The sequence below is a fragment of the Hippopotamus amphibius genome, chromosome 10, assembly GCF_030028045.1.
Source record: "Hippopotamus amphibius kiboko isolate mHipAmp2 chromosome 10, mHipAmp2.hap2, whole genome shotgun sequence".
NCBI classification, from domain to species: Eukaryota; Metazoa; Chordata; class Mammalia; order Artiodactyla; family Hippopotamidae; genus Hippopotamus; species Hippopotamus amphibius.
The window spans coordinates 5736447-5748823 of NC_080195.1; the positions used below are offsets into that span (position 1 = coordinate 5736447).

The 12377-nt window shown below is 38.0% G+C and overlaps 1 protein-coding gene across 4 annotated transcripts in view; it reads right to left on the bottom strand.

The window, feature by feature from the left end:
* GPM6A (glycoprotein M6A) overlaps positions 1-12377 on the bottom strand; it is a 262782-nt gene that overhangs the window by 21781 nt on the left and 228624 nt on the right. For all 4 annotated transcript variants that reach the window (XR_009047802.1, XM_057697891.1, XM_057697892.1 and 1 more), the window contains exon 3: positions 1845-2001. Coding sequence is in view for 3 of the 4 variants with exons in the window: in XM_057697891.1 (XP_057553874.1) it covers positions 1845-2001 (157 nt within the window). In the remaining variant the exon portion in view is untranslated. The remainder of the gene's footprint in view (positions 1-1844; positions 2002-12377) is intronic.

A 12377-nucleotide genomic window follows, 5' to 3' on the forward strand; every position in this document is an offset into this window, starting at 1 on the left:
TCCTGCATGAGAGGGTTGCAGGGTTGTGCACCGTGCAGGGCTGCAGCTGCCCCTGTGCGCTTCCAGGCAGTGGATCTGGCCCCCTACATGGAGGCTGTGTTGGGACAGCCCGGGCCCGACTCAGAGGCCTCACCCACTGGGTTGCCGCTTTTGCAAAACGCACAAGAGTGCAGCTCTGCTTCTGCCTCAGTTCCGCTCATTCCCGGCTGCAAAGGGGGTGCTAAAGGAGTGGGTGGGGTGTCTTGGGGGGCTGACTCCCTGCCGCCTCGCCTCTGAAGGAGCCCACGCAGCTGCGGTCACCCTTCTGGGCGGTTGGGTGGGCCTGGTGACACAATTGTTACTATTATAGAGAAAAATGTGGCTCATGTTTTTGCTTTAAAAATTCTTATTTGAGATCTCTTTGAAATGTTTGAATGGCAAGCAGATAATTATTAATGGCACGTAGCAAGGCGTTTTCTTCCATGACTTTTTGCTTCCGCATACAATCCTACGCAGAAATTTCACAATCTCAATGAGATAACATAATCAATTGCACTCTTCCTGGTGAAAGGTCACTAGTGCTGTAGAATCATAGACTCTTTGAGTTAGAATGAGCTTTAGAGGTGATCGAATGTCTTTACGACATAAGAGAGTAAACTGTGATTTTGGAGGAGTTAAGTGACTTGCTAAGACATACAAGTGGTGTTCTAATGATACTGTCCTAATCATGCATCAACTCCACTGGCAGAGAATAAGTGAATCTAAAATCAAAACGTGCCTTCTTAATAGAGGAATCCCCTAGGTATCACGGAAAATTGGCCCACTGAATATTCATATTTTACTTATTAAATTAATTCAAGATCTTTAACTTAACTTCCTTTGGCTCTGTAATTTGATATTACTGATCCTAAACCTTTAGGTATTACAATAAACATTGTCCCCCAAAAGAGTCTTATGAGAAATTATTCCAGACACAACTACAAACCCCCACGACACAAGCAGACTATTTTATCAGATTATTAGCTCTACCGACACTGAGAGAATAATAGAACTTGTTACAAGCTGGTTGGTGGTCGACAGGTATTTCTGAACTTTTCTGTAAGACTGAAATAAATGACACCATTCCTTATTAGGGACATCTTACTTAGGAAATGTATGCTGCAATGAAGTAGATATTCTCATATAACATTGGGAAATAACAAAAATACATTCGTCAAGGATAGAAGCTCCAAAGTTCATTTTATGAACATTATTCTGCATAAAAATGTGAAAGTATTTTCAACCATATCAGTTTCAATTTTTGTCAGTCTTGTGCTTTAATAGATATACATGCATTTTCTGCATTGCATTAGCTCTAGATTATGTTTGATTTACCATTAAATATCATATTAATAAGGATTTAAAGCCTAAATTTGTATAATAGGGTAATTCTTACTGTATGTCAATATTAAACAGAAATTACAGAATATAGTTCCCACCCAAATTTACAGTAAAATACAGAAACGTATTTAAGGAGGAGAGACATGCGTCGTTATAAATTGCAGATGGCTTTTTCTGTTTTTCTAAATATTGTATGGGAAGCCCAGAGCCATTTGGGAAAAAAAAAATCATAAATCAATCAACAGTTTGCTGCCTCTAGAAGCAACACGAGGTGTGTTGCGTATGATTTGAGAATTTGAACCTGAATTTTCACATGGAAGAATCTTAATTTTGAAAATATTATTATTAAGATTTAAAACAGCCTCCGGGGAGGGAATGTTACTGTGTTAAAAAAAATACTTCAATTCTTGGCAGGTGAAACACGAACACCTGTGTGCTCTTGAAATACACCCACATTAATCTCCGAGCATAGACAGATAACATACCCATGCGCTCACACATCTGCCGCAAGTGGTGATTTTGAAATCCCCATAGAGATCTTTGATGGCCCCGGTGGTGAAGAAACCTTCCACCATCAGCAGAATGCCGTACACAAAGAACGCAGCTGCAATGCCGTAGATCACATACTTGAAGATGTCAATCCTGGGAAGAAAAGACGCAGTGATTTAGCTCAATAACTTCATGGCTGATGTGCCGCAGTTGACGCCCAGGTGCTCAGGGTTCCTTTGGGAGGAAAGCTATGGAAAATTTATGTTCATAATGAAGGCTGGATTGTAAAACATTTTTGCTTTATATGCCTAATGCGTGTACATTCTGTTCTGCCACTTCTAGTATTTGTTGAGGAGGGTTTTTCATGTTTGTAAGTTTCTTCCTCGTTCCCTGAACCATCCTCCCTTCCCTTAGCAAGAAATGCTCAAAAGTTACATGAGTGAAACTGTAAAATATCCCTGAAAGACACAAAAAGTAGACTATGTCATTCATTTTTTTTTTTGTAGTGACATGTTTTTCTTCTTCCTTATTTTCTTTTATATTTCTTCCATAGGTATTTTATTTGCAGTTTTTACCATGGGGCTTACATGAAACATCTTATAGTTAACATCTAGTTTAAACTGATAAATTCAACCATACACACATACCTCACACTTTTATTACTTCTCTCCCACATACTCTGTCACTGATGTCACAAATCACATCATTTTATATTATGAACCCATTAACATACTTTATAGTTTTTTTATACTTTTGTCTTTTAATGTCTATGTGAGAACTTAAAGTGATTTATGCACTACTATTACAGTATTACAGTATTCTGTATTTTCTATATATTTACCTTTACCAGTGAGCTTTAGACTGTCACAGACTTTTGTGTTGCTGTTTAAAATCCTTTCATTTCAAGTTGAAGAACTCCCTTTGCCATTTCTTGTACGGCAAGTCTAGTGGTGATAAATTCCCTCAGCTTATTTTTCTCCGGGAAATTCTTCATTCCACCTTCATATTTGAAGGACAGTTTTGGCAGATATAACATTTATTCTTGGTTGACAATTTCTTTCTTTCAGCAATTTGAATACAACATCCTACTCCCTTTGCCCTGCAAGATTTCTGCCAAAAAATCCGTTGACAGTCTTACGGGGTTTCTCTTGTAGGGGACAAGTTGTTTTTCTCTTGCTGCTTTCAAAATTCTTTCACGTTTGACAATTTGATTATAATATGTCTTGGTGGGGATTTGTTTCAATTCATGAGTTAGAGTCCACAGAGGTTCTTAAACCTAGATGTTCATTTCCCTATCCAGATCTGGGAAGTTTTCTGTTGTTATTACTTTAAATACGTTTTCTGCCCTTTCTCTCTTCTCCTATGGGACTCCCATAATGTATATGTTGGTCCACCTGAGGGGGTCCCAAAGGCCCTTTGGTTTCTTCACTCTTTTCCATTCCTTTTTCTTTCTGTTCCTCTGACTGGATAATTTCAAATGATCTGTCTTTGAACCTGCCGATTCTTCTGCTTTATCAACCTGATTTTGAACCCCTTTAGTGAATTTTTCAGTTCATTTATTCAATCTCCAAAATTGCTTTTTTTTAATATTTTCTATCTTTTTGTTGGTATTCTAATTTTGTTCATGCATTGTTGTCCTGAGTTCATAGAGCATCTTTACGGCAATTTTTAGAATTCTTTGTCAGGTAATCACATAACTCTGTTTACTTACAATTAGTTTCTGGAGATTAATTTTGCCCCTCTGTTCTGGTCATGTTTCCCTGCTTCTTCATGTGTCTCATAACTTAGGATTGGGGTCCATGCATTTGAAAAAGCAGCTACCTCTGCCAGTCTTTAAGGAACTGGCTTTGTACAGAAGGAGACCCTCACTAGTCAACCGGGCTAGGCATTGTGGGGGCCTCTAAAAACTTTTGGTGGGAATGTGACTTCTAAAGGCCTCTAATTTACTCAACTAGAGAGGCTTACTGGTATCTTTTTTCAGGATCTCATAATCTTGCTTCTTTTGTGCCTGCAACACAGCAAGTTCTGGTTCCACACTAGCAAGCTGTCCTGATCTCTCTTGTTCTCGGAGGCCAGCTAGCATCCAAAGTATGCCAGGTCCCCATCAGCGCCCTGAGTTAGGCACCTGCTTTGTCAGCGCAAAACCGAAACCAGTCCCTTGGGCAGCCCTCAGGAAAGCCAGAACATTGGATGAATGCTCCACTCTTCCTCCTCAAAGGAGAAGTCATGATCCAGGGCATTCTCACCTGGCCCTGGCTTGGGGTTAGGGACTGATGCAGGTTAAATGAAATTGGCCGTCTTACCCATTTCATCGTGGTTGTTCTTGGCATTGTGTTTGTCTGGGATACTGCAACTTCTTAACTGGGAATAAAGGTATTTGGGTCTGTACATCACTGATAAATTGGTGTTTCTCTGTGGGAACAAGCATTGGGACTTTCTATCCAGCACCTTGCTGACATTACTCTTTCTAAATTCATGTTTAATTCAATTAAAGTTCATGTGTACATCGTCTGGTTATTTACACTAGAAGTATAATTGCAAATTATTGATGACAATTACACAGCTATCACAAACCCTTTGCTTTTATCTTTCTGAAATTTAGCTCAAACACTGTGTAAGAGTAGCTGATAGTAAGTACTGGAGTAAAAGGGTGTAGCTATTGATTCATTTTCTACGGTTATTCCAACAGATTACCACAAACTTGGCAGCTTAAGACACATCTATTTTCTTCCAGTTCTGGAGGTCAGAAGTTTGAAATCAGTTTTGCTGGGCTGAAATCAAGGTGTAGGCAAGCCTCACTTCCTCCTGAGACTCTAGGGCACAGCATCCTTGTATGTTTCAGCTTCTAGAGCCGCATTCTGTGCCTCCCTTGGCTAGTGATCCTTCCCCATCTTCAAAGCCAGTAAATCGCACCTGGTTTCTACAGTTACAATGCCTTCTTCCCTGGACAGATATCTCTCCACTGCCTTCTTATAAGGATACTTGTATTTGGAATTAGGCCTCAGCTGGAGAATTCAGGAGGATCACCACACTTGAAGATCCTTAATCCTGACTTCAAAGTCTCTTGTATATAAAGTAAATCTCAGGTCCAGGACTAGGTTCTAGATATCTTTGGGGGAGAGGGGGCGGTCCTTATTCAGCTTGCCACAAGCTGTACTTTATTCAAGCTGGATGTTTAATTTCTTGACATTCAAAAACTCAAAAGTTTTTCTTCCAACAACCTGAGGATGGACATTTTCTAATGTTACATTCCAAAATGCATTTTAAAATTAAATCATCAAATATTTAAATTATAATATACTTAACATTATCTCATTGGCTTGAATCCCTCTGTTTTAACACAAATGTACTCTTTTTCTATAAACATGCAATATATGAATTTAACAAAGAATTTCAAATATGACATTTGGAAAATTAAACTCTTATTCTCTATAAAGAGGAGTTTCCTGTCAATGATAGTCAACAAAATGCAGTAGTAACCCTCTGGTAATGAAGTCAGTGATTATATGTTCTCTGTAGGATCAAATAGCGGAGAATCATAAGAAGTCTTACCTTTACTACACTACTTTTGGTTTACAAAGCAAGAATCCATATTATCTTACTTCTAAAGGAAATAATGAAAGTACTTAACGTCCTTTCTAAATGCAAACTTTCAAATTTGACAATGTTTCTGTAAACCACTGCTTTACTGATTTTAAAAGCAATCTGTGCTCATTGTAGAAAAAATGAAAATGAAACCAGAAACACACAGACTGGTCACTGTTTATTCTCCCAATTTTTTATATGAATTACAATTAATCCCATGATACTGTTACATGGTTTTATCAAGATTTTTTTTAAAGATTATGACTTTAAAGTCTATTATTTGAAGGTATGACATATTTTACCACATCTCTACTTCTGTTGAGTGGTAGGAAGACTAATGCCACTCCCAGAGATGACCACATCTAATCTCCAGAAGCTATGAGTATTTACTTTGGTGAATGGGACCTGGCAAATGTGATTAAATTAATGATTTTGAGATTCAGAGATTATCCTGTGCTATATAATCACAGGGTCCCAATAATTAGGAAAAGAGAGGTGCAGGAAAGTCAGGGTCAGATTCAGAGAGCCATCTGAAGATGCTCCACTGCTGGCTTTGAAGGAGGAAGGGGGCCATGAGCCAAGGAATGCAGGTGGCTCCTGGAAGGTGGAACAGTGAAAACACGGACCCTCCCCGAGAGCCTCCAGATGGAGTGCAGTCCTGCCAATACCTTGATTTGACCCCATTTCAATAAGCCCAGTAAGACCCATTTCAGACTTCTGACCTCCAGAACTGCAAAAAAATAATAAATGTGTGTTTTTCTAATCCACTAAAGCGCTTGTAACTTGTTACACAGCAGTGATAGGAAGCTACGCATCTCTATTACAAGCGTTACTTAAGATAACTCTTTGGGTAGTGTAGGTTGTCTCCCTGGGATAAATTCCTAGAAATTTTTAAGTATGTAGTGTGAAAATGGTGTCCAGAAAGTTTGTGCCAAAATAAAGATGCATTGATAACGAGTAAGAGGGCTTATTCTGTGTTTCCAAATACTGAGTATTACCATTCAATTCTTCTAATAAATTGATAGTTAAAAGGCAATGATATTATCATTCTAATTAATTTTCTTGCTTTAGTAGTGTGGATGAACATATATTTACAAGCTATTAATCATATGTATTCTTTAAGAAATATGTTTTTATGCTTTGCCAATTTTTCTACTAGAATATGTATCTTTTTGTTGAATTTAATCTGTTTTTCAAAATTAGGAAATCTTCATTATGTAAGTGGTAAATATATTTCTCAGTTTTTGCACATCTTTTAATTTTTTATAACACTTTAATGAGTAAAATTTAATTTATATTATGTCAAATCTCTACATTTTTTCCTTTTGATTTCTTACATTGCTTACATACTTCTTGCCCCACAGTAAGTAAAATCTTAAATCTATATTTTCTTCTAGCTTTTACAAATTAGTTTACTCTTAAATTTTAACTTTAAATTCATCTGAAAAATTTTTGGTAAAAATGAGAGTAGGAACATAATTTTACATGTACTTATAAGTACTTATATGCATGTCTGTGCCAATGCCACGTAGTATTAATAATCGTAGCTCCGCAACTCTCTCTACTTCATTAACCTGACACGTCCTAGAAATCAGGTCAAGTACTAACTACTATTATCTGATTCATATCTGTTGAGTCTAATGTGTCTGGCACTTTGCTGACATGTCTTTCCTATGTCAGTACGAGAGGAAAAATAATTTGTCTTGTTCTACTTTGTATCCTTAAAGATTAGCACCGTGATTGGCACATGGTATAACCCTGTAATTTTTGCTGAGTAAATGAATTCATTAAAAGACAAACCAGACAAATGATTGACCTGAAGAATATCTGAATATTTGAAAACAAGAATATTGTAGAAATATAATAAATTCAAGGAGTTTTAAATATATTTCCATAATTGATATTTACAATAATCTGAATATTGAAATAAGCACTAATCCTAAAGTAGCTGTTCTTGAATAAAGAAGACTAAGGTTTGGCAAGTGAATTATAGATGGTAAGCATCTCAGAACTGGAGGTTCATTACCAGCCTTGTCTAAGTACCTTAACTGACAGACAAATCACTACATTTCAAGGTAGCCCTTGTGCTCTTTGAAAACTATGACTTTTTGAAAAGTTCTATATTCTGAGACAAAAAATCTATGAATTGAAATCCATTGAGCCAAATCTCTTTCTCTGAACCACAAAGAACAAAGCAAATTTCCTTTTCCCTGACAACCCTTCAAATATTATTTGAATGAAATCAAGATGTCCTTATTTGTAAATATGTTTTCCAGAGTTGCTGTATTCCTGGGTTTCAAAAAAGAGAACAGAAATTAGATTTTGAATTCTAATTCAGTGTGACACTACTCAGGTGCTCACCTACTGTGGTCAAACAGTAAATTAGTAAGAGTATTCTGGTACATAGGGTGTGCCCAGGGACAAACAGACTTCAGGAAGCATGATAGTGGCATGAAAAGTGTAATAAGTTTTCAGGGAAGACACCACCATCAAGTTCATAGCCACCATCACCACCATTATCATCACCATCACTTTCATCAACAGTCCTACAGAGCTTTTCATGTGCCAACCCTGCTATTATTGTTTTAAAATAGCAACTCCTTTTATCCTGTAACAATTTTGAGATGGAGGCAGCGTTAGTCAGTCCCTTTTACTGATGAGGGACTGAGGCAGACAGGTTCCTTAACTTGTCCAAGGTAAGATGGGTAGAAAGGGGCAGAGACCACAGGAAACAAAGCAGGGCTTTTGACCCCAGAACCAGTGCTCTTACCCACCACACTAAGTTGTCTGTTTAAATCCTTCATGGTTATGTATTTGAGTTGTTGTTGTTTCAGATTAGTGGGTTTTAAAAAACATTCATCTGAGGACTACTAGCTGGGCTGAAATAGTGCCTAAGGAGATGCTCACCATTTATCATATCAGTAATTAGACATTCAGTATGGCTTTCTAAACTAGGTTCTAGCTAGGACTGAAATGATTTGGACTCTCCAAGACTGTCAATAATCTCATGTCGATACTAATTTGTCTCACCTTCCAAAGTTTTGTAAGTAGAAGACCTCAGCAACCTGGTTTCATTGTCAACCCCCAGGTCAGAACAGAGAGTTTGCACACTGCTGTGATCTCTGCCCACCTAATGCAACTGGTGTTGTCTTGCCATGAATTCCTGCATTTTTCCCCTTTTTCACTCCCATCCACTAAAATTTTGATAACTACTTCCCATTTCACTAACTTCTAAGGTATAAACATGAACTACAAGCAGCTTTAGAGATTTACATGCACATGAAGATAGCTGAGAGCAAAAGCAATGTATCTGTTTTATCTGAGCTTACTGCCTGCTTTTGTTCAGGCAAACAGGGAATACTTTTTATGTGTGCATTAAATCTCAAAGAATTCACTATCTAGTAAATTCAGTTTTTGATGCATTGACCTCTGGTCACAATCATAAAACTCTGAAAATAAAATAAATTTACACTGGAAATCAATGGTCCCAGATCCTGGATTCTTGTTATAATTTGTCAAAACCAAAATCCAATCCCTGTCTAATAAATTGCAGGGTTTTTTGCGTGTGAATAAGGCTGTCCCTTGCTCAGTCTCAGGAGAGTTGTTCAAGAGGCCAAGTCACTTAGAAAACTTCATGGTTTGGACTGTTTGATATCTAATATTCTAAACAGTTTCTGTATTTCACTGTTCCACACAAATCTGCTTTGCAGAAGTAGAATGCCTATCCTACGTCTTGGGCAGTCATCAGGCAAACTCTAGGGGCACAATAACATAACTGTGGCAAAGGGCTCACAGAGAAGAAAGTAAATCACAAATCAGAAAACAGATCTGCTCATCACATTGCGTGAAGCGGAGAGTAGCGACCTGTGTGCAGTGTTGGCAGCCCATGGCTGCGTCCAGCCAATAGAGATTGTAGTTGAGAGTAGGAATATCCTAATGGGGGCACTCACTGTCACAACACTTTGGAGCCAACAATGAGCATGGACTTGTAGGACTACACCGATAGATTAAGGGACAGAAAGCTTTTGGGAAACCAAGTAGATGAGGAGGGACAGAGTGATACTTAAACATATCAATGAGTCACAAGATATTTGCAAAATGTACTCTTTTCTCTCTCTATGCAGGTCCCTGCATCTCAAATGGAGTATGACAAAATGACTTAATGGGTGACATGAGCCGAAGATGCTACACTTCAGATCACCTTCTATGGGGGACGGCTCTTGGTGTTAGAATTATATGTCTAAAATACAGATTGCATGAGAATGGATATTATTTGCAAACTTATTTATAAGAAGTTGGTTTTACATGCTAGGAGGATGATTCATGAAAAGGAATAGGCATATTCCAGTGTGTTTGCCCTTCATCCTCACCCCCTGTAGACTTGGCTGTTGACCACGTGGAGACAGGTGTGCGTGTTTAAGAGGAGGGAGGCAGTGGACAGACAGAGAGAGAAGCTGAGATAAAGAAGGGAGTCCTGAAGACCATGCGTGGAAGACAGGGTCTTGGGCAATTCATTTGACCTCTCAGTTCACACACGCAGAGAACAGGTTCCTTTTCCTCTATAAGTATATGCGGCAGGAGCGCTTAATTTGGTTGAATCAAGCCTGAGAACTAGGGAGACAAGACACAGACCCTGTAAACTACTAAAGCTGGCCAACAAGTCTTTTCTTCATAATCATTCTCTTACACATTCTTCTCCAAACTTACCTAGCTTATTTCCAAGGAAGCTGTAGTGCCTGCAAACACACCTCTCATTCACGTCTGCGTCCTAAGTCCTGATTTTACTTCCCCTGTTTGCCCCTCACCGTACCTAGTCCGCTAATACCCCTGTAAGGCAGCCCCACGTAGAGTAAACGCTACCTCCTCTCAGCCGCTCTGTGACTTTGAATGTACTGTTTGGCATTAATCCTACCCAGTAGCTGCCGGTACACATCTTCCCTCCGTGTTTTCATGAACTGTTTGCCAACAGGGAGAGCATTTGCTTTAACTCCAATCAAAGTGGTATTCTTCCCATGCCAAAGATGCATTATTGATTTCACATTTAACTCCCAATATACGAGATCCAAGGTAAAAGTTCCAGGTTAAGTATATGAGCTCTGAGTTCTCTGCTGAACTCCCACATGTACTACCCTTCAGAGCTTTAGTCGAGGTCCATGATCTATTACGGTTTGTTGTCTAAATGTCAAATAAACACGCTGACCATTGGTTTCTGATAGATTTATACAATCGTCCCATGCCAGTTATTAAGCTTCTCATTTCTTACAAACTTCTATTCTATAACCAAAGTTAGCAATTTGGATGCAGCCTAAATATAGAGATTCTGTAGATTTTAAGGACATCTGTGGTAGCTTAAAATAATGCACAGTGAAAAGATACTTTGTCCAGTGTAGGCTGAGATAAAACTGAAAAGAAAATGTCAGTATTATCACATTAAAATATACCCATGCAATCATCTTCTTCAGGCTCTTTGCAAACTAACCTGAAATAATCCAAAGTATTTTCAGATAGCTTAATTCTATTCCAAATGATGATGTCATTCATAAACTCTCAAGGATCAATTCGGGCTATATATTTGTTTCCATGGAAACTGATAAACTGCCTACTACGGGTTTAAAAATTTGATTTAATGGATAATGCTAAATTTTCAGAACTAATTTCTCATAGAAAGTTATACCGGGAAATACAGGGGTATATTTCCTTTGTCTCCTTTTCTCATGATTTTTAAAATTTACTATTAATTCTTCATTTCCATTTGTCAGTGACTTTGATAAAGCTCTAAACTGATGCTTCAGAGTTCAAGACTGTGTTTAAACGACTTCTTATCTGAGTGGCTAATGCACAGCCACCTCCTCTTAATCACTGTGCGTGTGTGTGTGTGGATGTGTGTGTGGGGGGGGTGGATGTGTGTGTGGATGTGTGTGTGTGGATATGTGTGCGTGTGTGTGTGGGTGTGTGTGTGTGTGTGTGGCGATGGGTGGGGTCCCATTATCATACACTTGCTTTGTTAGATTTCTTCTCTAATGACCAATCCCTCCCAAATTTTAAGTGCCAATATATTTTATATAAACATGAATTATTTCAACTTTTCTTCTCCTAGAAGTTCTGCTATCATGATGTGCCAGGGGACGTGCACTGCAGCCCGCGAGCAGGGAATTCTCGCTCTGTTACTTGCTGGGAAGGTCCACCTCTTTTCACTGTTCATCTTCACAGAACTCAGACATTAATGAATAAAATAGCAAATACAGTTTATGAGCAATACTCGGTTCAAGACAATCTGCCTGTGAATGGTGGATTATTTAAAAAATTTAGCAATACGATATATCCTCTGATACTGGAGTTGGAGAAAAGCTGTCTTCTATCTAGAACGTTGTCCAGGGTGACTAAAAGTTGTCTTAGATTAGGGTCTTAGGTTACAATTACATCCTGTCAGAAGGAATTGAGTAAGAAACGTGATTAAGCTCTTTTTGGTGGAGTGGTGAGAGTAAGAAGCAAAGTCATCCTAACCAGCCACATAACCACTAAGGTTTCTAACTCTAGAAGCATCTCATTCCAGAAAGACGTATATACAAATTAAGAAGGTTTGTATTTATTGAGAATAACAAAATAAAGCAACATGAAACACATTATAATCACATAGTCTCCAGAAGCATGAAATAAACTTAAGAAGTTGTACGGGCAATATACAACACAGTGGTTACTGCCATAGAGAGTTTACTATCAGCTGGGATTATAAAATAAAGTGAATAAATAATTTATCTTATTTTTGTGGAAAATAAAAGAAATCGCTGATAAATGACCTGAATTGGGAATTTATTTGGAAAAAATTCCTCTGTAATTCAATCTTAAACTTTTGCTCTCTGTAAAATTAAGCAACAAGGGACTGACACTTGAACACCAAACTCTTTTCTATTTCCAGACTATGTCTGAGCTAAGTATTTAAAAAA